Consider the following 26,097-nt stretch of genomic DNA (forward strand, 5'->3'; position numbering starts at 1 on the left):
GAGAGCATCTCATTGAGTAGGATCTGCTGCTTAGCTAGCTGAGCAATAACTCTATAGCTGGAATGCCTAGTACACATAGCGCTATGCCATCACCGCCGTTGTCAGTGCCAGCTCCATCAAAGAACTGTGGACTACATTCCTTTGAATCCACCAGTGAGTATGTCCAATCTCCTGATTAGAATAGTCTTTGGTTCATCTCCCATTATTTGCATAGTTAGCTATAAACAACATTCTACAAAACCTTGGCTGAATCCAGTGTCACATTCGATCGGACTCCAGACATTACATGCCTTCCACAGAAGGTGACAAGAACAGACTGAAAGTAACATGTCCAACCTTCAAATTATTATTATTATTATTATCATTATTACTTTATTATCATCATTATGATTATTGAATGAGACTCCCTTACTTACGGTCGCATGAAATTGCAATAGTCAAGGCTGGTCATGTGCTCTGTTTGTATTTCAGGTGATGGGAGTGGTAGGACCTTCCAGTGTTGCTGATGGATTACCCCTTCTTCATCTCAGCCCTTATCTCTCACCACCTCTGCCCTTCAGCACAGCTGTTGTCCGGCTTGTAGCATTGCAGATACAGGTGTGACTGCCTTACCTGTTTGTCACGCTCATTAAGTTGCTGGTTGAGGCACCAGATCATGGTGTTCTCTTTTCTTTTTCTGCAAAGGCTGGGCAAAATCTGTGAAACAAAAGTGTAAAGAGCTCCAAACTTTTATGGGTTTAGAGCTTCAGTCCTGAGCTTGGCCCTGAGTTGTGCTTCTGTAATTCTTCTCGAGATCTCAAAAATAGCAGAGTCGTGTAGTCCTGCCACAACATCAGGAACCATGGAAGTCATTTCAAATGTGTGCAAAACCTTAGGAAAATAATGGCTCACAGATAATCAGCTCACAATTGTTAATTAAAGACACAGTAATATTCAAAGTCTGGTTTTAAATTATTTGCAGAAAGAACTGCAATATAAAATTCTTTCAAATGTTACTACTAGGCTTTGAGTATCTTAATTTACTTTAATGATTGTGGGTTGAATATTGTGGTTGCTTTTTTTTTTTTTTTTTTTGCTTTCCCAGTGATTTTATTTCTTAAAATTAAAATAATTATTCCCAATGCAAAAAGTGCAAAATGCCAATTCCCCTGCCTCTTTCTGTGTGTCACCTAATTTTAGAGAGTGGTAAATCATCAGAAAGCTCTGTGACTGATGGGAAATATACAACTGATGTAAATAGATAACGATGCATCCATGATCTGACAACTTGATGGTCCATCATCCAGAGAATGGGTGATGGTAGAAAAGACATTAAGCAAGAGCTTTGGCTACCGTGCAGAAAGGAAACAATGATCACTAAAGTGATCCATGTTTATAACCTGTGAACAGAGATCATTTCTTTCTTTCTATATTACCTATTCCTTTCTGGTTTGGAGAAGGCCTTATGCAGAGGTCAGAGGACTTTTAAATAACTCCCAAATGGAATAGGTGGCAAGTTCTCATTTTCTTCTTTCTCTTTTACCTCTAAAATATTTATTGGTGGACACATGGAGCAAATGAATGGGGATATTCGGTTGTTTTTGTACCAGACCAAAAGTATTACAATTTTGCATTTAATATTCAAGATGTTACTGTTTTTTTAGGTATATAACTCTCAGTTATGGCAAGCAAATGGTAAAGTATCAGTTTTGAGTGAATCTCGTATGCTGCGCAACTGAACTCATAGTTTCCAGGAGCAGCCAACAGGGAGTCACCGCTTCCATCGTGCTGTGTAAAAACAAACATATCGAATGGGTGTGGGGGTCAATTAATCTTTTTTTTCTATTATTGCTGCACAGGCTTTAAAAGAAGATTTTCCCTTAAGCCATGTGATCTCCCCATTCACCAATCAAGAGCGAAGGGAGGGGATGCTTTTAAATCTACTCATCCCATTTGTGCTCACAGTAGGATCTGGAAGCAAAGGTCTGATTAATTTAACTAAAGGGAATTTATCATTGTTGTGTTTTCTTAAGTGTCAGGCTGTTATTTCTTATTCTTTTTTCCATGAGGGCCATCACTGCAGTCGATCCGAATGATTTAAACAGGGTTATCTTAGGAAATAGAGGCTTTCTTTCATTTCAGTTTAGCTACCCTGGGTCAAGAGTTTCTCTGCTCCACTTCTTAGGAGATATGTCCAGTACGGCAAAAATTGGGAGACCATTGTTTCCATTAAGAAAATGGTATTAACTGAAATACAGTGTGGTGTGAATTGACAAGTGAATGGACTTTATAATTTGCTGCAGTTAGGGTTAGCCTAAACCTTACCACTGCCGTTACATTTCAATCTGTTTTCATTACTCTTCCTTCTTGGGGGATTTTTCTTTTAGGAAAAGCTTATCTCAAATGTAAAGACAATACGTTATGAGTATTTGGGCAGAAAAGAGAAAGGAGATTGAAATGGTAAGCAGAGATTTGGCTAAGAACACAAGCCCTTGGGTGCTGACTATGGAGAGAACACCCAGGATCAGGAATGCGGTTTCTGTCCAGAGGAGAAGCTGTACTTGGTGGGGAAACACCCAAATTTCTAGGGTGTTCTAGTTTGGAACTGGAAAGACAGCTGAATTTTTCTGGGTCTAACAGAAAGTCTAGCTCGTGACTTGCTTCTCTTTCCGCTTCCCTCTTCCGAACTCGGCCCCGTAGACAGCCCATGGCTCGAACAGCCCGAGGTGCAGTTGCTCCTGCAGACAGTCATGAACGTGCTCCTGCCACCGCGGATCATCAGCACGTCCAGGAGCAAGAACTTCATGTTGGAGAGCTCCCCCGCCCACTGCTCCACCCCGGGGGATGCGGGCAAAGACTTGCGCAGGGAGGGCCTGGCCGAGTCCACCAGCCAAGCCGCATACTTGGGTGGGTACTCTCCCCACACACCCCCCTCTGTATATGTGTGTTTGTGTGTGTATATGATGACATAAGGACTTATTGAGTTATGTTACACCTTGACTCAAAAACGATTTTAAAAGACCTCAATCCAGAAAGTATTTGAAGAAGCCACTTGAGCAAGTAAGAAGCATCATCCTTGCAAAAGAGTCTGTACACAAATATATGCCAAAAAACGAAGTACTTTCCTCTCTGTGGTGCCTAAATTCCTCGGTTGTTTTTCTCACAGCATCTGGACATGTAAGGAAGGCATCGGCAGTAAGAATTCCTCCTTGCTGGTTAAGTATGAGATCACTACTGAGATTATCATTACATTAGTTATCAAACATAGACTCTGACTGGTATACAGGGACACAACTCATGGGACTCACTGGTCTGTCATCTATGTGAATGGAGCCCCTAGAGTGGGGCAGTCCACATCCTGGGCAGCAAGACATGGCAGCCTTGTACTACAGCCCCCTCCTAGCTATTTTTCTTCCCTTATGATATCATCTCTAAATCTCCATGGTGATTTTCACTCTGGTGAGGCCAGTCGACTTGTTCTCCCCCAGAGGCTTGCCAGTTTCCTTCTCGCTTCACTCCTACGTTTCCATCACCCCATCCTTGCCTTTAACTTGGTCCTCAGTGAACTAAGCCAGTGGAAAACACCACTCCTGCTATAGCACAGAGAATTAAGGAGCACTGACAGCAGAAAATCTCAAAAACACCAAGCTGAGAAGACTGCGCCTGACATTTTTCAATTTATCAAAGCAGATCTTGGTGTGGGGAGTAGAAGATGAACCACACACACTGGTAAAAACAGGTCCTTGGAGTTTGGAGTGTGTGAGGTGTTTGGACTGTATCATAAGGGGAAATATTTGGGGCACCTGGCTGGCTCAGTCAGTAGAGCATATGACTCTTGATCTCGGGGTTGTGAGTTCGAGCCCCACATTGGGCCTAGAGATTATTTAAAAAAAAAAGAAATAAATAAGCATATTAGAAAATTATGTGATTGACAATGAAAAGGAAAAAAGGAAATAAGAATGCATTTGCACAGGACCTGACCCGTGTGGGGCTTAGTTGCCAAAGCCATGAGAATGTGGGGTTCCAATAAAATCTAGATTCTAGGGCCGAGGCTTGCATAAGGCTTGGCACTGCACAGAGGATGATGGAAACAGAGGGCTTGACACATGAGGCAGGGTTAGGAGAAAACACTTGACGAGTGATTATGTTCAGGTCATTCCCCTTTCTGCCTTTTTAATGAAGGGGAATCCTTTGGTTCCTTGGCCAGGCTCCTGGACCTCTGTTTCAAATTGATTTTTGCATTTATTTTGAACACTTCCTGTGCACCAAGCACTGTTTTCTATACTTTGAATCCTCACAACAACTCTAAGAAGTAAATGTTCTTCTCCTTTTAGGACTGAAGAGGCAAAGGCCCAGAAAGGTTGAGTAACTTACCTAAAGTCACACAGTTAATAAACAGCAGAGCCAAAGTCCAAATCCAAGCCATCTGGCACCTGAGTCCCTGCTCTTGAGCCCTTTGCTATCCTGCTTATGTGTTGGGCTGATGGAGGTGAAGGTGAAAGCAGAATGGCAGAGACCCACAAAAGGCTAACAGGCACCTAGCAGTAGAAATGTCACCAAGCTCAGGGTAGGGAAAGAGGAGTGTTGGGTTTTGTCCCTTCGTTTGTTTGTTTAGTCGAGGGAAAGGAATTCGGATGAATGATGGCTGTGAAAAGTGGGATTTTGAGGAGGAGGAGGGGTAAAGAAGACTCTTACCACATCTCTCTCCATGTTATATGGCATGGTTGTCCCCTGGAAATGTCCTAAATAGGCGATAAAGGTGTGTGTGACTTTGAGGGCTGCATGGAGTTGGGTTTCTGTGTGTCTTTTAGTTGCTGAGATGGGCCTTAAGACACGATCAAGAAGGCCCAGTTTCCCCTTGACTGCCCAGTAGCAGATACCAGGCCGAGAGCTGAGGGGGTCAGAGGACGCTCCCGCCAGAATGTTTGACATCCTTACAGTATTCTGGTTTGTCCTGACACACTGGGAAATCTTCTTCCCCCCCCCCCAAAATAAATAAATAAATAAATAAATAAATGTAGATTGTGACAGGGCTGCCAGAATCTAGGAAGCAAGAGATCTTGCAAAAGAAATCCAACAGGGTTTAGTAATCAACAAGATGTGCAATGTTGGGGTGGGGGGGTGGCGGGGAGAAGAAGGAAGGAGGGAGGAGGGCGGAGTTTTTTTCATCTGGAAGGATCTACTCAAACACATTTCCTGGTTACCTCTGGGGAGTGGTGGGGTCAGGAAGGGAGCTGGCAAGGGGGAAGGACTTTTCTTTTTTTAATTTTGTGCATGTCTGCATGGCTTGATTTTACTTTAAACAGCAAGAATATATTCTTTCTATGCTTAAAAGAAAAAAAAATCTTTTAAAACACCCATGTTTTAGTTTAGGATATGAGTAGTATGCTGGTATTACCATAAAGCCACTAAGACGGCACTTTCAGAAAGCAAAATATTAGCCCCACATTATGTTTAGGACGCATTTCCCTCTCCGTTCTATGAACCACTTGGCTCTGTGTTTTCCAAATCGTAGTTAAATGTACTTAAGAAAGGTAGCTGTGTTCTAATCAGGATGCAAACAGATCAAAACATCCAGATTTTTGTCTCGATGTCAGAACACTCGCTCAGGAGAGCATGCAGGCTCTTGGGAACATGGAGACAGTTCGGAAATTCAGACAATGTTCCGACGCCTAAGGGCTGTGGATGCGCGCCGGGTTCCTCCGAGGCCCAAGCGCGCACACAGGCTTGCTTTTCTCTTTTCCCGGTGTGAAGCGCTGAAGGTGATCCTCGTCTGCTTTGAGAGGCAGCTGGGAGGCCAGTGGTACTGGCTGAGCCTCCAGGTGAAGGAGATGGCGCTGCGCAAGGTGGGAGGCCTGGCCCTGTGGGACTTCCTCGACTTCATCGTGCGGACCCGAATCCCCATCTTCGTGCTCTTGCGCCCGTTCCTCCAGTGCAAGGTGTGGCGTGTGCTTCTCCCAGAAGGGCCGAGCCCCAGGGACCTTTTAATACCGTGTCTCAAAAATGGATCCCGGAGGATCAAATGTCACGTTAGGAGTACCTTCGCAGGGAGAGCGTTATTAAACTCTGTAAAACTCTGCCCTCTCTTGACTCACCACTGCCCCCTAGGGAAAAAGAAAAAAAAGAGATCGGCCCAAGGGTAGGATCTGGGGAAGGTTCTCCTTTCTTCCGTGACGTGACAGTGATCTGATTTTAAATAAACATGGAAAAGATAGAACAGTTAAAGCATGTCCCCCTCCCCCGCCCCGAAATCCTCCCTCAGTATTCATCTACTGTGTTAATCTTCTCATGCCCGAATTTCCTGGGGCAGTGATTCAAAATAATGTATTAAGAGCTTCCTGTATAAAGCACTGTCCTAAAAACTTCATTTGCATTACCTTATTTCAGCCTCACAACCAACTATGAAATAGGTGCAATAATTAGCCCATTTTACAGATGGGAAAATTGAGGACCTGAGAATCCATACCTTCCTTTCAGCTTCTGGCCCAGCCAGCAGAAAATCATGAAGAGCTCTCTGCCCGGCAACACATCGCCGACCAGCTGGAGCGGCGCTTTATCCCACGCCCTCTGTGCAAGAGTTCCCTCATGGCCGAGTTCAACAGTGAACTAAAAATTCTAAAAGAGGCAGTTCATAGTGGCTCAGGTGAGTAACCGTCGGGTATTTTGCATTTGCTTGCCTCGTGGAACTCACACCCTACAAGGAATGCCTCTGTCCAGGTCACCACTCTTTTTGGAACCATGTATGAGGTAGTCATGTCAGTTCCCTGGTAGATTGGACCATGTGATCAATGCCAGCAGCAAACCAAGGGGTATCATGGGATTTTAATTTTGCTCTTTTCTAAACTTTTTTTTTCAATCTTCATTTCAGTAGTGAAGCTCTTTCTTGACTATTTAACAAGGGGGGAAAGTATTGAAATGCTTGCCTTCACCTCCTTTTTGGAAAGGAGAAGGGGGATTCACATTCTTTGAACATCTGTTATATGGTAGATGGTTTCATAGATGTTATTTCACTTAATCCACGCAAATGCCCTTAAGGTCGATAAGGGAGAGTCCACTTAAGGAATGAGGAAACCGAGACTCTGTAGAGAATAAAGAATCTACACACCGAACTAGAATGATTGCTTACAAAGCCTTGAACTTTTACAGATTGGGGGAGGTAGGGCTGAGTTAGAGTTGGCAGGCTTGGAGGTCCTTTCTTTACATTATTTAAAAGATTTTCTTTTGGGGGTGCATTGTTTACTTTTTACAATTATTAACAGGAAATTACTAGGAGGGAAAACAAATCATAATCTGCCATTAGAGGGCAGTCATCACCCATAAGTAGACTCTCATGTGTGGCTTTTTTTCTTTCTAAAATGTATTATTGCTTGCGATGTATTAAAGACAAAGATTTTGACAAGTACAATCTTAGTGAAATCTGCAGTGTGCCATTCAAATATTCTGCTTTATAATAAAATAACCTGACGCATGAAAGGGGATATTTTATAAGTTCTCATTTCCAGAAAAGGAGAATGCGAACACAGTTTTGATTACGTATTCTGACTTTGATTGAGAAGTTCCTATCAGACAATGTATTTATTACTCCTACATGCTTGTGTCAGGAGAGATGTATTTCTCAGTAAAATCTGCCAAGTTGGAAGCTTCAATTCATGTCAAAATTATTTTGCATTCTTCCAACCTTCACATTTGAAATCAAAAGCAATGTCAAAGCATTTTACATTATTAGGGATACTATATTCCCCTGAGGAAACTGTTCAATTATGAGTAAATCAATAGCCAATTCTTTTTCTTTTTCTTTTTAAATCTCACTTCCACTTGCTACTTTATCCTAAAGACCGCTTATCTGAGACACACTATTTAACTGACCTTTCCTAAAAAATACAGGGAGGAGTTTGAAGCAAGCATTTGTTTTCTTTCGAGACGCTCACCATGCATCTCCTTTGGTCTCTCAACCCCCAGCCTACCAAGGGAAGACATCTATCAGCACTGTGGGCACCTCTACCTCCGCTTACCGCCTGAGCCTGGCCACCATGTCCCGCTCCAACACGGGCACTGGCACTGTCTGGGAGCAGGACAGTGAGCCCTCCCAGCAGGCTTCGCAGGACACCCTGAGTAGGACTGATGAGGAAGATGAGGAAAGTAGGTTACCCCACAGAACGGGGTAGATGTGGGGGTGGCATGTGGGACGCAGCGTGGCCATGCAAATGAGGGCTTGGGAAGGATTTCTGCCGCTCTGACTTTTTTCAATGCTGATTCCCCGGTCATTTTTACAAAAAGGATTTAAAGTGGAATTGTGGGGCGCCTGGGGGGGGCGCGTCAGTGAAGTGTCTGACTCAGTTTCGGCTCAGGTCATGATCTCAGAGTCGGGGCATCGAACCCCATATCAGGCTCCATGCTCAGTGGGGAGTCTGCTGGAGACTCTCTCTCCCCCTCTCTCTGCCCTTCCCATTCATGCTCTCTCGTTCTCTAAAACAAATCTATAAAATAAATAATAAAATAAAATGGAATTGTGATTGATTGCATGATTCCTACTGTCTACTCTTTTATAAATTCCTCAACAGCCTTGGTCATTTGGAAGGAATTCAGACAAAAGTAAATCTTTAGTGACCCCTACACCTTGAGCTTATAAATTCAACCTTTTCCAGCACTCCCCATTGAGCAAAGAAAACTAAATGCATATACTCAGGACTCAGAAAAGATCAGTTGGCTATACTATCTAGAACATAAACCAATAGGCTTTCTTGAGGGACTACAACCCAAAAGGAAATACAACCCAAATCTGAGTCAAGAGTGTTCCTAATGACTGAGGTGGTCCAGGAGCTTCTAATACATGTGCATAAGATTTAGTGTCATGAAATGAGACCAGTCAAGAACGTGTTTCATATGTATGCTTAATAGGAGTAGGTTTTAAAAGTAAAAAGTGAAAGGTCCAATTAAATACCACAGTCATTTAATTCTTTTTATTGCCTTGATTATTTTCTAGTTGTGTTTTAAAGACACTCTGAGGGGCACCTGGGTGGCTCAGTCAGATAAGCATCTGCCTTTGGCTCAGGTCATGATCCCAGGGTCCAGGATCAAGCCCCACATTGGGCTCCTTGCTCAGTGGGGAGCTTGTTTCTCCCTCTCCCTCTGCTGTTCCCCCTGCTTGTGCTCTCTCTTTCTCTCTCTCTGTCCAATAAATAAATAAAATCTTAAAAAAAAAAAAAAGGACACTCTGATATAACATTTATATAGCAAAGAGTACTGTCAGTGCCTTAAGAATGAAGAAGATAGGGGCGCCTGGGTGGCTCAGTCGTTAGGCGTCTGCCTTCGGCTCAGGTCATGATCCCAGGGTCCTGGGATGGAGCCCCACATCGGGCTCCCTGCTCCGCGGGAAGCCTGCTTCTCCCTCTCCCACTCCCCCTGCTTGTGTTCCCTCTCTCGCTCTCTCTCTCTCTGTTAAATAAATAAAATCTTAAAAAAAAAAAAAAGAATGAAGAAGACAAAATCTAGATCTTCACTTAGAGCCTCTCCATATCAAACAACAATAAAAAGTCCCATTTTAAACTAAATTAGGAGAAATAGGAGTTGAGGTTGGAATTTTAATTAACTGAGATGAATGAAAGTATTTTAATTAGAGTTGGATGTGGAGGAGAGGGAAAGAAAGAAATGCAGTAACATTTCCAGATGTGGTTTAGGGTTAATCAGATAATGAAGTGATGATCATATTGTCTTTCACCTGACCTACAGATATATTTGTTTCTAAATCACTCTGCTCATTGTGCAAAGAAATACTCTTCAAATTATAATGGGAAATCTTGAAAAATCTTGACCAAGAAAGAAAACAAAATGAGAGAAGGATAAGCAGTTTTTATATTCATTAAGTCCTGGTAATAGTTCAGAACTTTAGTTGTATCTATTTTTCTTTAATGCTTTAAGTAATGTCTCCCAGCAATTTTTTTTTTTAATTATGGGAAATGATACCACCCATCTTTAGTAGAGCTAAATATCTTTAGGAGGTAACCTCCTAGCCAGCAGGAAGGAGATAGGGAAGAAAAGTAGAAAGGACATAAAGAGAGATATCACTGATTGGGAGCCAGCACTTAAACCCACTGATGAACATGCAATTTTTTGCTAATATCTCTGCTCTTAGATGGCACAACCATCCCAGTGGAAACAGAGTTGCTAACAAATGTGTGGTTGTGATGTGGGTGTGTACTAATTTATATGGGGTGGGCATAAAAGCCAAATGGTTGACTGCTTTGACTTAAACTATTTTCCCATTCTATCATCAAACCCATATTAAGACCTAACAGGTACAAGATGAGGTATAAGAAAGTATGAGAAAAAATATGTTCTCTGGGATCTTAGATCTAGTCCTATAGAGGAGATGACAGACATTTTCAATAAAGAAGATTTAACAAAAGGGTGAATGGAAGGCAGCATGTAATTAATCATCAAACACATATTGAGAGACTGTGAAGTGATATATGAATTTAAATAGGAGGAAAAATCAGTGAGATGTGGGAAAGGACTTGTAGAAATAGCTCTATTTATGTTACCATGTTTTTCATGTTTTTAAGGCACATTTGCTTATTCCCCTCTCTGTGAACACACCTAAAAAAGAAATAACATTCTGTAACATGAATCAACTTCAAGTCAGTCATCATGCAACAAATTAAAATTTCTGGCACTCTTCATATACACCTTTTTGGTTTGAAAGAAGTTTCATTAGAAATACGACCACTTGGGGTATTTTAAATAAAGGATGTGAGATGACCTTACATGGTAGCATAAGTTCAACACACTACATTAATCAAAATATGTTTACTCTTCAGGGGCGCCTGGGTGGCTCAGTTGGGTAAGCGTCTGACTTGGTTTTGGCTCAGGTCGTGATCTCAGGGTCATGGGATCGAGGCTTATGTCGCGCTTACAGTAGAGTCTGCTTGAGATTCTTTCCCCCTCCCTCTCCTTCTTGCTCTATTCCTCCCCCAGCTTGTGTGTGTGTGTTCTCTCCCTCTCTCTCTGGTAAATAAATAAAGAAATAAATAAATAAATAAATAAATAAATAAATAAATAAATAAATAAATAAATAAATAAATAAAATCTTTAAAAAATAAATAAAAATATGTTTACTGTTCAGCAACAAACAACATTAACTCACTTAAAATGAGGCCATCTTGTCACAAATACGTGTTAAAGCTAACTTTCACATGGATTTGAATACATTGATTTCTGCTTTGTGAAGAAAATAAGACGATATGCATCAAGTTTAAAACTTTAGGTCAAAATAAGCATTTGTTTTTTAAATTTTGGAGGTTTTAAAACTTTAGGTCAAAATAAGCATTTGTTTTTTAAATTTTGGAGGTTTTCAAATATTTACCCTAAAGCTATCTGAAATAGTCTTGCCCTCAGCAGTCTAAAAATCATTAAATGTACTGAATGTAGTTTTTCAGTGTCAAAGAAGTATACTTGACTCATTTAGTAACAATATTCCTTTTTGCACTATTCTCAGAATGTTTAAAAATTTTTAGTCCAGCTTTTCTGAAATCAGATACCTCTTGACTTTCACAAATAACTTACTTGTAAAAATGGACAAGATGTTTACATTTATTTCATGCAGGCTGTTTGAGGGTGGGAGATGTGTGGATGTGAAGAATTGTTTGTCCCTTTGTACAGATTAAAAACTAAGGCCTTTGGGAGTCTTACATTATAATCTGTACAAAGGGATGAATGATAACTTAGCTTTAAAGATTACCCTAAGATGGGAACCCAAGCCAAGGACGGAACCCAAGTACAAACTCAGTTTGGGTCTTCGGATCAACGTGACCATGTTATAACACTCCATTCTTTTGTCCCCTATCAGATGACTCTGTAAGCATGCCCAGTGTGGTAAGTGAACAAGAAGCTTACCTCCTGAGCACCATTGGAAGGAGGCGGTTCTCCAGCCACGTCTCTAGCATGTCTGCACCTCAGGCTGAGGTGGGCATGTTACCCAGCCAAAGGTAAAGAGCCATGGATATCCTATACTCTGCATTTGGGGGCAAAGATAGAATTCTGAAAATTCACTTTTGTTGTTCTAAAAAGGCCAAAAGAGTAGCAGAGGATTGTGTTTTTATGTAGACCATTCAACAAAGGACTTTTCAACCAAAGTCATGCAGGCAACAGTTTGCAAAGAGATTTCTAAGCCAGACCAGTAGAAGGGATCCCAATTTCTGATCCAAGCATTGTTTCAACTTAAAAACTCTCTAGAAGTAGATACATGGTCTTTTTTCTGGTTGTCAAATGACATTCTCATATTTCACATAAATCATTAACTAAGCTAATCATGAGTACCTGGCGAGTGTATAGGACTAGCTTGATATATGTGGTAAAGTTTAGACTTTTGGTATGTCATTAGTATTTAGTGGGAGGTAGTGATGCTTAACCAGGCAGAAAAAGACCTATGCCACTATGTGCGACCTTGGGCAGGTCATTTAACAAGGGCCAACAGTGCTCTTCTCTGTGAAAAAGGAGGTTGGCTAAAGTGACCTTTACAGTACCTTCTCTATAGTTATATGATTCCATGACTAAACACTTTAAGACATTTTATGTGTTCTCTGCCCTATAAGAACATAAATAAAAGTTCCAAGATACATATATCAAATATAGAAAATGATCTGATGTAAGAGTCAAAACATTGTCTATTTCAGAGCCAATGATATTATCACTTCAGGAACTGAATTCTTTCAAAGAGTTGGCCTTATGTGTTTTTGGCTAGCTTGTTCTTTATTTTTAATATCTACAGATTTAGTGTGGTTATACTTCATACGTGGAAAATAATAAAAATCGTAGCACATTCTAATGTTCAGATAAAATCAATTTTATGCAGAAATAATTACCCTATGCCCAAATCCTTTAGCAAATAGTTCATGAACTTTACAGATGAAATAGAATTTGTGAAATAAAGCCTAACTTTGGAGAATATCAAAAACTAGGGGAAAATGATAAAAGATGAGTAATAAGTAAATTGCACACTTATAAAGAAAGCAGTATTTTATGTACTATTTGGTTAATACAAAAATTAATAATATATAAGGGTTACTATCCTTGTAAGAGATTGTTTTACCTACCTTTTGGTAACTTACCTTTAAAAAGGAGGTCTTTTAAATAAAATGCATGAACAAAACTAGAGCTAAACTATAAAATGTCCAAAAAAAAAAAAATAAGATACAAAGTCATACAAGCAGTTAATATTGGTAACTATCAGTTCACTTTTAATTGCTAGCATATGCAAGCTTCTATCAAGGATAAGAGAAAACCATCTAGCAATTCATGTAAAAGTTGTATTTAAATTAGGGAATTGTAGGAATTTAACATAGAGGCTTTTTTGGTGATTTACCTAAACTAACCAGACCATCCATTCCCTTTGTACATATTCATTAAGAGGTTAACTTGTTTCAAGGGAGAAAATTTGTTCTTTTATGGATATACTGGAAATCCAGAAAAATCATATAGTTAAGCCTTTTGGCTTGAGTCATGTTTCGGAAGGCTAGTGAAGGTAGGAATATCTATGTATATTAGGGAAAGGGAGCTCTTTCTGGACACAGAGGCTATTTCTAACAGTGTACGATTAGGTAAACAATTGGGGGGGGCAGCCACTCCAGCTTTTTAAATAGTTTAATTCCATTCAATTTAATAACTATTCATTGAATGCCTCATGGGTGCTTGCTTAGCCCGATGCCAGGTAGTGAAGGAGAGAGAAAGTATGACACAATTTCTGTTCACGAATCCCAAAATCAGCTGCATCCAAATAAATCAATAAACTATTTAATTATTCTCTTACCAACCTGACAGGTTTCTTCTTTTGGCATTTACAATTCAGTCACTAGAGGATGGAGTAAGGAGGTAAATGAGAGTTCCAGGTGAATATTCCAGGGTTATCTTCCTCCCATTTGTTGTTGACTTGCATTTCCATTGCAAAATTAGCAAGGGAAGTTGAGTTCTTTCTTTGCTTCTCTTAATGGCATCAGTTCCAAGAGTTTGGTTGTGCCAATCCATGGTAAGTGGTTTTTTGTGTGATAATGTCACAACACATGAGAAAGAAGCAGGCTCCTGGTCAATGAAGAATCACATACATACTAAGACAAATGAAAGTAATAACCACCCAGCCAAATGGTCACCAAAGGAATGATAGTCTCATCTTCTACAGATTCATTCGGCAATGCACTTCAGAACTCATGTGTCCGTTTGGAGCTCATTTTAAGTCCCAACTCTTGACCAGTAAATAGATCACTCCTCTGAGAGTCATACCCACCCAAAGTCCCTCCTCCCCCATTGCCTCGAGTCCTATGTCTTGACAAACCCAGCACAAGGTGAAATGGTTACCTGTCTCCTTCTCCTTCTTGTTCTGTTAAATTTATTTATTTTTGGCTCTTGGAAGCAGAAAATTGCATGCCTTTTTTTCTTTTTCTTTTATTTGTTTGCATTTTCTTTCCCTAAATGCTTCATCTCCCTACCCCTCCTGCAGTGAACCTAATGTCCTCGATGACTCCCAGGTCCTGGCCGCCGAGGGCAGCCTCTCTAGGTACAGTGTCAACGCTACCTGTCTATTGGTGTCTGTGCTGGGAAACTAGCTGTTCCCTGTCTCCTCTGTCTCTCTGTCTCTCTGTCTCTCTGTCTCCTCTTGCTCCCCCCCCCCCCCCCGTCTTGATATCTCTTTCCATTTCTTGCCCTTTGTTGCTCATGAACACACGAGCCTGGAAGTCAAAGGTGTAGCCTCCTTCATTTGCAGCTTCAGAGCTCAATCACAAATGGCCTAAAAAGCTTTCTTAAAAAACAAACAAACCTGTGGAGTTCTTTTAAGGGCTTGTCCCATGGGCATCTAAAACGTTTGATATGCTAAATGTTAATTTTACCCCATCCAGTCATTCCCTCCCACACTGATAGCCCTTAAGAATTGTTTTTCAGAAGCCTTTTAATACAACTCCCCATCATCAAGAAGCCCCTTATTAAATCCAGACAGGTCTTTTAGTTCATAGCATGGATGGTAAGAAAACAAACAATGCTGCTATAATAAGAGTAGCGATGTCGATAAAATTTCTATAATTCCCTCTCTTTGATGCATGCTTTGCGGCAGGCTATTAGAGTAGCTTGTTCAAACAACGCAGATAAAAAGAACGTCTGTCCTAGCACAAAGAGGACTCCCAAACTTGCCATGAAATGTCAGACACAAACATTTCTTGGTAAGTAAGAGAAGTCTTATGATGCAGACAATAAGATACCTTGGCTATTGGTTTAAAGCATCAGAAAGGGGGACTGCACCTTTAACACTCAGATAAACCACATCAAACATTCCTAATAGTCTTGTGCTGTTGATTCACACCTCTCAACTAATCCTCATTAGGGGTGATGCTTCTTGTTCATTCGAGCAGTGCCTTAGTTCCATCTCAAGAGAAAACATCCCCTTCCAGGTTTGCGTTATATAGTGAGGACAATACAACGTGTTTATTGCTTTAACACAAAGATGAGGAAATGTTGAGAGGCCGTTCCAATGATAGGATATTCTTTGTTTTCTTTTTGTTTTCTTTGCATCTTGTCCAGATTTCACATTTTCTTCAGCAATTGAAAATGGGAAATTTAGTCCATCATTGGGTGTATCATTTTTTTTTTTTTACTACACCCATAAATCATGGCATTCATTTGTGTTTGCGAGCCCTTGCCTTGACAGATCAGTCTCTTATTGATGGTAAATGTGGAAGTGCAGTGCTGCAGAGTGCAGACTCAAGTCCGTTATCAAGAGCTGTGGGGGCGAGGTCGAATGAGATGGTTTCCCTTCATTGTTCACAGAGTTTGAAGAGATCAGAACCAAGTCTAGCACCTTGACCACTACTTTCAAAGAATGCATTTGTTTGATGCTTAAAATTACATGGGAGACAGGTGCACCTCGCGTAGAAGAGAACTTCAGTGGCCCTTGGAGAGTGGAAAGGATTAAACCAGATTTCCATTCGGCCGACTTTGTCCCAGCGCTCTTCTAATTAGGCCAAATTCTACTCTTGCTGAGTAAATACTAGTCCAGGTTTGGTGAGGGAAGGCAGGAATTTGAGTTGATTTTTTTAAACTTTCTAAAGGATTTGGCCATCTCTGGCAGGTTCAGGGTTCAAACTGCTGAACTTGGAGTTATTGGAACCAGTCTGCCCTGGGTCCAGCACCAGTGGGAATAAACCCAAAGTTCTTGCTATGTGAGACTGTTTCAGAGCCAAAACTGTAGCTTTTATCTACAACTGAATTAGTCAGTCATGTCAGGACTTTGGATACTGTTTTAGACCAACTGTTGTTGATCTGTTGTTCCTATAACTGGCATGTTTTAGTTCTGGGTGTTAGCCACCCACACTCCATGGTGGTCATTAAGGAAACAGAGGATGAGGTGTTCACTTGGATTCTAAATAATCCTATTAATGCAGAGGAATCCCACCAGCCAGTAGCACATCCATCTTTGCCAGACCCTGCAAGCCATATTTCTTGAACTCCATCATGTCACCAAGTTCTCTTTGGAGGAGAGGAACTTTTGATATTTACTAAGAGGTGGGTTTATAAAATAGGATATGCACTTATTTATATTTGGTTTCCAGTCATTCTTATTTTTGGCATGAAACTTCTTTATGTTGCAGACATATGTTTCAGGTCCTAAAGAAGCAGTAGAGATTAACCATGGCAATTATATTTAGCACACACCCAAATACTCAGGACCTAAAATACATCCAAAGTAGTCCTAAGGAAAATCTGGCTCCAAACCTTAAAGAAAACCAGGAAGCAGGTGCCTGGGTGGCTCAGTTGGTTAAGAGTCCGACTCTTGATCTCAGCTCAGGTCTTCATCTCAGGGTCGTGAGTTCAAGCCCAGCGTTGGGCTCCATGCTGGGTGTGGAGCCTACTTACAAAAAAAAAAAAAAAAAAAAGAATACCAGGAAGCATGCCCAAAGGAAAGTAATACACCCTGCTTCTCACTTAACCCCCACATTTTGGCAAATTTTCTGGAGATTTGCTTTTGAAAGAGCATTTATTTTAGGTCAGTGGGACAAGTTGGCCTGAGGGATAAATGAGGAAGAGACCAGAATAACTAGGGTGACCTGATGAATAGATAGAAACCAATAAAAATTATGCAGACCTTTTGAAAATTTCTTCCAGGATTCTTCTTTTAAAACTGTGCTATCTGGTTTCTTTTAAATATTCATCATAAGAGGTATCAGCCTGTTAGAAGCACTATGCTATGGAGCAAAAATTCTTTCTTTTGGAAACTAATACATTAAAATAGTATCCCATTCCCTTCTGTTGAGAATATTACTCTTAGAGGCATAGAAACTCACTGTAGATATTCTCTCCCTGTACCTGCCCCCAAATACACACACTGTCCATCATGTTTTCTCCAGAAGAGTTAGACATACAGAAGTTTTTCAAGCACTTAGCCTGGATGTTTATACTTGAAGATCAGATTTTGTTTGGACACGCTAGAATACTTTGGAAGGCATGAACTGACAATCAATTCTAATTTTTTAAAAAGAGATTAAAATGCTATTTGATTCTGAAGGGTAATTTTAATCCCAGTGAAAAAAAAGAATGTGGCTCAAGCTTGAACAGGACTATGTAGCCTGGGTGAGACAAAATAAATATAACCTATTTAGCAGAGCCCATATCATGATCATCCATTCTTCCAAAGTATGAAAATTTGGCAAGTACTCTCCAAGTACTTAGAAAAATATTTAAACCTTTCTCGTGTAACTGAGAGTGAACGGCTAAGAAAATGTGTGTTGTGATACACAGATATGACCTTTGCCCGTGCTGCCTCAGTTCTTACTGGCTATCTGAGATCCAGATTATCCTCCCTTTTTACTCTGATTCCAGCCACTCATCTCTAAATTCTGTGGCATTTAGCTTACATTTTCTGGATGTTGTTGAAGGGGGTCAGGACAGACTCCCCAGATTGCGCCATTTTGGCATGTGCATTATTTTGAGCTGAAGGCCCTTGAGACCCTGTGGCATTGAGAGAAACTTTTGTCCTTCTCTTAACCACACAGCAGACTCTACATTGGGTGTCTTTCCCAGAATAAGGGTTATTAGCAGAGATCAATTTTATCTGAGTGACCCATCTGTATGGTAGGGCAAACATCTAATTACCAAAAACCGGGTCTTCCTATCACCCTGCAAAGTGCCTTCCTTTCTTCTGAAATCCCTGCCCCAAACCCCTTCTTCTTAGTTCAGAATGACATAGAGACCTCATTTTGCCTGACCGTCTTTGGAATTTCCATGTCTATGTGGATTCTCCATACTTAAACCTATAAAATTTGATTTTCTCCTGTTAGTCTGTCTCATGTTAATTTGATTCTTAGTCCAGCTAGAAGGACTTCTAAAGGGACAGGAAATGTTGCTCCCTGACATTGTGGAGGCTAAGTAAATTTTAAACAATGATCTTTTATTGGGAAAGGGAAAAGTAGAATTTTGTCTCTTGTTTATTTCCCTGTTCTCTATGAATGCTTTATGGCTCCTTTGGTGCTGGCTTTATGCATTCCTATCACAAGACAGTCACTCAGGGTCAATGGCTATGCTTTGTGTCTTGTATTCCACCTTTAGATTTCTCTAACGATACTATAATTGAAACTAAAAGCACAGGTAGAGGCAATGAAAATACTAATTCACTTTCCATGCACTAGTCTTACCTAGTGCTTCCACTTAAATTTTTTATTTATGAAATATATCTATGTCTCAGTCTACACATTTTTTGGTAATTTAAATGAATAATATGAATTATTATTACATTTTTACGTATTATGTTTTTATTACATTACTGAATGTCCCCTCATTCACCTATCCTATATTTTAAGAAGTTCCGTTAGGTATGTATCTCATTTAGGAGTTGCATACGTATTTGTACACTACACTCCGGGTCCTCAGGCTGAAACAGGAGAAAAGAGGTAATTTGTGCCAGAATTGTTCTCCTAACATTGTCTGAACTTCGCTAGCTTATAAATTACTTCTTTGCATTTTGAGTAAGGTGTTTTTGTTTTTCGTAGACAGTTGAGTCAAAATTCTGCCAGGCCCTGAGTGCATGTACTTCCCTAAAATCTAGATCATTATATGGTCTGCCATAGTGATGTTCTTCAGTGACTCCAAAATACAAAGGATAATTTTAGTTTCAATTGAGAATGTTTTATTTCCTTTTATCTTTATTGTTTTAACCTATTATTTTGTGAAAGCATGGAAAATCGGCCATTTCTCATTCTCAAGATTAACATTTTCAAGAAACCAGTTTTCTTGAGAGAGGCGCTTAGGGCAAACACCTTGGTCTTCTCCCGGTCGGTTTTAGTACTGTACATTCTTATGGTCACAGATCATAAATCCTACAGGTGACTAAAATAGTGCATGACTCGGAGAGAATTTGAAACTACTTTTTCTATGCAATTTGATATAGACCCGAGAGAAAGTAATGTGTTCTGCATAAATTACTTCCATTATTAACTTCTCTGGCTGTCGATGAATGTGTCCCAGCTGCACCCAGTTAAGCCAGACTTTGATGTCCCCAGTACACCTCTTTTAGGGAGAATATAATGTCTTAGCTGGGATATACTATTTCCAGGGACATGTTCTATAATTTCATCTTTGATATGTGCATTCCACTGATGAAATACTGTATCATTTACATAGAACAGCTAATTACTGAAGCTGTAAACTTGATTCATTTCTTAGATATAAGCCTCTCTATCCATAGAGAAAATTTTGGTGCTTATGATCCTCTCTTGGAATAATCATCATGAAACTACCATTATGCTTTGACATTTAACAGTCCCTGAGTAACGTGTATTTCTTTTCTTGCACCATTTTTTTCTCACAATCTCCGGTTATTGAATAAAAACGAGACAAGTGGACTGCCTCAATTTCATTTTCTCTGCCCAATTATTTTCAAAACATTTTATAACCCACTTCCTTTTAGTGTTCTAGAAGCAATAAACTCATTACAAATATCAAATGTAAAACAAAGAAGCATGCTATATACATCCCTTTTCATGTCCAAACCATTTTACATCAACTAACTTCTTTTCTCGACCTTAATGGGAGGTAGGTGGTAAGTATTAACCTCCCTTTACGGCCAAGGGAACTGAGGTAACATTTAGATGTCAGTGAAGAAACCATCCCAAAGAAAGCTTTGCTTGGTATTTGGGAGAAACTTGTTTCTACTTCTGTGCATATGGTGATCAAATATTCTTTCCAATTTAAGGCACATGTTAAAATGTATAATTAATAAGGAGATGTCACTTCAAACATGCCAGCAACATAGTCTGGATTGCTTATCAGAATTTATTGCATTGTTCCTTTGAATATTTTTCCATCTTCCTAGAAAGGTCACATATGTATAAAAATAATGTATATTGATCTTTTGAACTTGACATTAAGGAGAACAAGAAAGTTTAAAAAGCATCTGTTTGGGGGACTCTTTATGGAATTTTGTACTGTGTACCCCAAATGGTATAATTATGATAAAATGACATCCTTATTTCATAAAAACGTTGAGAAACTCCATTTGGGAATCGTTGATTTTCTTCTAGTGGAAATACGAGTAAGACTTTTAAAAAATGACAGACATGACTATCACCCAAGTGAGGGTTAACCAATTGTTAACATAACAGGGGAAACATCTGATCGTCTATCTTGCCACCAATTTCTTTCTCTACAACTGCAGCTAGATATTTTAAATAGCTCTCTCTCTCTTTTTTTAATGGAAATGAATGAATATAGTCTTTCTTTTTCCTGGACAGTTGCTGACTCTGGATTCCTCTGTGGAATATTTTACTCTAAAAACCATTTGTAGATGGCTCTCCTTTTGCAAAGGCAAAGCAGAAACCAATTGTCCATTAACCAAATAAGCACATTGGCATCATACACAGGATTACAGTGTTCTCTGGGGCACAAAACATTTCTTTTTTTTTCACCGCCATTCCCATTATAAATACCTATTATACATGCATGCAGAATGAAAATGGATCATGGGCCCATGACAGTATTTTCAGCCTCACCCTACATTGAAGTAGCAAGCACTGTCAGGAGTCATTTTTGCATATAAAATACACACATACACAGTAAATTTGGGGGGAGCAGGTTGTTGTTTTTATAAATTGCACAATATGTTTGAGTGCAGCTATTCAATTAAGTTTCTGAGTTCTTTTGATAGCTTGATTATTTTGCCGGCCTTTTAAATCTAAAATCTTTTCTTAAAAAACATTTAATTGTCTACCCATGTGACTATGCATTTACCCAGTAGTCACAGAGACTTCAGGCTGCAAACATGTGTTGAATGTGACCCTTCACCCAAATGGATTCTGTGTCTGATGTGTTTGATATCTGTCCATCTTATTCTCATTTAAACTGAAATTTTAACAAAGGTGTTCCCATCCATGTGATAGAGTCGTTTGTGTTTGTTTGTCACCACCTTTTCCCTTCCCCTTGGAAAAAAAAAAAAATTGAGATTAGAATGTGACATCTTTAACCTTTTGGTGGCTTCCAAACCAGGGGTGTGATCGAACCAATGTTTTGCTGAATGATAGATATGGCATCAGTGACTAAAATCAAAATCTCAATTTTGGCAGCTTGGGGCTACGAGGCCTTGTCCTCCCTCCCAAACCCTTGAAATCTCCCATCCCAGGGATACTTTCCCAACCTTCCTTCAAAGATAATGGTATCTTTGAAGTGACTGTTTCATAGAAGTGGCTTTGGTTAACACCCAGCAGAGGATGGTCATCTGTACTCTCTCCCAGGTCCGCTAACACTGTTGATGCTTGACAGGGTGCCAAGTGTCCAGAGTGAACCTGGCCAACAGAACCTCCTCATTCAGCAGCCGCTGGGGAGGAAGAGGGGCCTGAGGCAGGTAAGCAGACCCGGAAAGGGCAGGAGAGTCATCCTATGAAATGGAAGCTCTAGTTAATCTGTAATGCCCAAGTATATGGAGATCCTCTTTGGCCTTCTCCCCGCCCGAAATAAGCAGTACAAGAGCAACTTTAAAAGCAAGCAGAGAGTTTTTAGCTTCTATTTTAGCTTTGAATCTTCTTATTGGTAAAGCTGATTCCTAGGCTCATAAGTAGGTCTATACTTCTCTTCGTCCCCTGTTCAGAAACCTTCTTTCCCAACCAAACTTACCGAGCAAGGAATATTTGTTATGAAGTTGATGTAAGGCCTGTTTCTATATAGAGGCACAGACCCAGTTGTCCTTTCTTCCTCATTTCACAATTAATGATTCAGGTTAAAACCGAAATCAAAGTAAAGACCATCTTTACAGATTTCCTCAGGTGGGGTCCCTTTACTCTCTACATACAAATTTAAATGAGCCTTTGTACAGTCGCTTTGATTGGAGCTTCCCAGCATTTGCATACCAGACACTTTCTCAGCAACTGAAATTTTTTCACCAGCCTCCCATTGAGAATTAGCATGTGTTTAACTACAACTTCTAGATGAGCAAAGGCTGATCAACAAGCAATACTTATTAGTTATGTATCCTGAAATTGTCACATTGACTATTTTAAATTATATTAATTAATGTCCTTGGGATAGGTAAAGAACTAATAATTGGGAGATAGAATTGGTTAAAGGGGATGCCAGATTGAAATACTCAGTCGTTCCGTATGCAGAAAGAAGTTTAATTTATCGGCTACAAGTACAAGCATCCACAGAAACCCATAAAGGAAAGAATACATCATAGAATCCTCTGAGCACAGAGTTTCCTCCCAGGCAGTTAGAACCCTCTTGCCAGCTTTATTCTGCCTATTCTCTTTAGCTAAGACGTCCTCTACTGTCACGTCAGAAGACGCAGACTGAACCCAAAAACCGCCACGGGGCTCGGCTGTCAACCACTCGCAGGAGTATTCAACCTAAAACGAAGCCATCTGGTGAGGCCTCCTTGTCCCTTCTGACTATACCGTTGACTCAGTGTCATGCAACTCGGTCAGGAAGGTCTGCAGACCCCGAGCAGTCCTGCTCAGGATAAAGGAAGAAGTTTCCCAGAGCACTTTAGTGCCTTTCCTTCTTTTCACCTTTCCTCCCCTATCCTTTCCCCATAAGTCTAGGGAAATGGAAGAGTCCAAGGTAAACCACAAATGCTATGAGATTTGATTCTCGAAGGTTGTGTTTTCTTTACCCAAGCTAGAAACTGAGTTTGTTATGTCTTACTGAAGACAAAGAAATGATGAATGATAGGGACTTTTAAGTCTTGTTGGTAGCTGTTATGAGCGGTGACCAAGTTTACCTAATGCTCTATGGAAATCTTGTTTTAAGCCATTTATGTAAAAATGATTTTTTCTACCCAAGTTCTCTTTATAAGGAGGTGAAATCAAAACATGTACATAATAGTCAAATATGCTCTTATTTATTAATAAGCCAGCAGTGTCTTTACAAAGAAAAGCTAGGAAACACTGGTTAAAGCTAATTATTAAGCACTTTGACAATATATTTTTTCCCTATTTACTGCTGTACTTCTGACCCACAGCGGATCAGAAACGTTCTGTGACCTTCATCGAGGCTCAGCCGGAGCCAGCCGCTGCCCCACCAGAAACACTTCCCACCACAGGCCAGACACAAGGCTGCAGTCCAGCCCCATCTAAGAAGCCGGAAGGAATGGGCAAACCAGTCCTCACATCTTCCCCTGCCATTGTAGTTGCTGATCTTCACAGCCTGTCTCCAAGGCAGGTGAGGGCTCTAAAGAAACAGGAGAGGCTTGCCCCCTGCACACTTGTGTCTAGGAACAACATGGATATGCACATTTATTTCGTATAATGGAAGTCTGAGTCTGTAACATTTTGTTACCCAGACAGACAACAATCCTGTCGTCATGGACAAGAACATCCATATAAAGTATGTGGGCAGTAATACATCTATTTAAGAAGGAATAAGAGAAATCTTGGGATTCTTTGTTATGAAAAACCCAAGAGAAAATATTTCACAACTAAAATAACCATTGAAAACCATGATATGATACCTGGTTGAAAGATAGTTCAATTTGAAAGGAAAATAAAGTTACTGGTCTAGAAGCCTGTAAATAGCTGTCTGTGTCCTATGAGATGAGAGGAACTCAATATTCTGAACTTTTTCCTCATCGTTTTGACTTTTTCTTGTTGTTTTGATTTTTTTTTCTTCTTTGAATTTTTATAAATGAATCCCCTTAGGCCCCGTGTCCTTCCCAGTGTCATTTAGAGAAAGCTAAGGGGCAATAATACTGCATACGTTTGTAGAGTGTTGAATGGTTAACAAGCCTCGTAACACCACCATCTCGTTATCCTCACAGTCTACAGGGTAAGCAGGGCAAAAAAATACACCCATGCTGCAGGTTAGGAAACAGGCTTGCGAGGGTGAAAGGGTCCATATAAGAGCTCACATATGGCAAAAGCTAGAGCTGGGACTGGCCAGTGTCCTTGTCCAGCTTCAGGTAGACAGTGACATTTTTATCCTCTTTCCTCACACCTCTCCTGATTTCCATGATGTTCTGATCCTTTTGATGACAGAGTGAGCCCCTCCCCGCTGAAGAAGGAGAAAAGAGAGAGGACGCAGAAGTGCAAGGTGCTCCAGCACACGGCCCCCTCTCTACGCAGCTCTCAGACCCTGATGAATTCACAGGCCTTGAGACATCCATCCTCCTACAGCACGGAGACACCATCCTTCACATCAGTGAGGAACATGGCATGGAGAACCCCCTGCTGTCCAGCCAGTTCACTCTGATGCCCACTGAGCTGGGGGAGACTGACGGAGACCTAGATGAGTCTCATGTTTAATTCCGTATCTTGTTAAAAGTGGCAGGTGTAGACAAGATGTGGGAGGGATCGCTTTCCTAAAAGGTGAATACTTTTGCTTGGAAAAGATGAAAACACAGCACTTTACATCCAACGGGTGACACAAATCTCAGTAGATTTTGCTGCTAATGCGCACGTTGTTTCATAAACATCTTTACAAAAAGTCAATGGCTAAGATAATTTGGTTGTGTGAAGACCATAAAAACCAGGGAAGAATAAGAGGAAAGAGCCATTTCACTGCACATTATTTATGATTCAAGAAGCCTCGAGCAGTTAAAAATATATACTATTATGGAGCTGCTTACCTAGGAATATTAACAAATAATATGTTCTAAAAAGAGAATGCAATTTTTGAGATTACTCACGTTATACATCTCATGCAAATGTTTATTTTTATAGTTTCAAAAATATTAAATCAGGTGGCTGTATGAGTAGCAATTTACATAAAAATAATCAATAAGGAAAATATTAGTTTGAGAAGACTAATAAATAAGGCTGCAGCCATTTTTGCTTTGATCAACAATACAGCCATTTACAAGAAGAAGAAAAAAAGTACTATTTTTAAAGCTCTGGATTTTTCAATATTTATTTTTCAACCGTCATTTACCTTGCATGTTGTAAATCAAAATGCTAAAGCCCTAAGATCATTCCATTTCACAACCACATTAGAGGGAAAATATTCAAAAAATTATCAGACATAATTTTGAATTAAGAACCTAAACAGCCTATACTATGATATAAACTAAATGTAAATATAATAGCTAGAAAGAGATCGTATTCCTACTTCTAGCCATGACCACATCAATGCCAAGATTAAGAGATATTGGAAGATGTGATTACAGTATCCTGTGCCTGCCCTTGAGGGCATATTTTCAGATATTAAGGTTATTGTTAGAATTGGTTCAATAAAATAACTTTTTCTCAACATTAACAATTTTCCTATGATCCTTTAGACATCTACGTTTATGAGGAAAAATTATAAAGTGAGCAATCTCTTCATAGACACAGTGAGCTTGTGTATTTTACTTTAACTTGAAGTTCACTTACTTCAAGAAAAGCATAAAACTTAGAAGGCTCATGAGGCCATATCTAGTGTGTTACTGATCCTGTAACAGGGCTTGGCATCATATAGTTCAAAACTGAATTTCAAAATTTTAACAGTTTACATTAGAAAACTGTTACATAACTACTAAACATATAAAAACTCATATATGTACCTAAATTGGTGTGGGGTGTGTGTGTGTGCGCGTGTGTGTGCATTTTTCTAGTCCTCCAGTTGAAGTTACAGATTTTGATTACACTGCAATGAATTGAAAACACATTCTGTATGCTTTAACTTCAA

The 26,097-nt window shown here is 39.9% G+C and overlaps 1 protein-coding gene across 3 annotated transcripts in view; it reads left to right on the top strand.

The window, feature by feature from the left end:
• Positions 1-25,623, top strand: part of UNC80 (unc-80 homolog, NALCN channel complex subunit) — a 229,921-nt gene extending 204,298 nt beyond the window's left edge. For 2 of the 3 annotated variants that reach the window (XM_064587002.1, XM_064587001.1), the window contains 12 exons: positions 472-597; positions 1,839-1,962; positions 2,680-2,886; positions 5,734-5,918; positions 6,457-6,622; positions 7,939-8,118; positions 11,825-11,963; positions 14,468-14,524; positions 21,766-21,847; positions 22,751-22,862; positions 23,459-23,658; positions 24,471-25,623. In XM_064587002.1, coding sequence (XP_064443072.1) covers positions 472-597; positions 1,839-1,962; positions 2,680-2,886; positions 5,734-5,918; positions 6,457-6,622; positions 7,939-8,118; positions 11,825-11,963; positions 14,468-14,524; positions 21,766-21,847; positions 22,751-22,862; positions 23,459-23,658; positions 24,471-24,737 — 1,845 coding nt within the window. In that variant the 3' untranslated portion in view covers positions 24,738-25,623. The remainder of the gene's footprint in view (positions 1-471; positions 598-1,838; positions 1,963-2,679; positions 2,887-5,733; positions 5,919-6,456; positions 6,623-7,938; positions 8,119-11,824; positions 11,964-14,467; positions 14,525-21,765; positions 21,848-22,750; positions 22,863-23,458; positions 23,659-24,470) is intronic. The other variant, XM_064587003.1, reaches the window with a different exon arrangement.
• The last annotated feature ends 474 nt before the right edge of the window (positions 25,624-26,097 follow it).

This window comes from Mirounga angustirostris, unplaced genomic scaffold, assembly GCF_029215605.1.
Source record: "Mirounga angustirostris isolate CCGP_5_RB_7025 unplaced genomic scaffold, mMirAng1.0.hap1 SCAF_3, whole genome shotgun sequence".
Lineage (NCBI taxonomy): Eukaryota > Metazoa > Chordata > Mammalia > Carnivora > Phocidae > Mirounga > Mirounga angustirostris.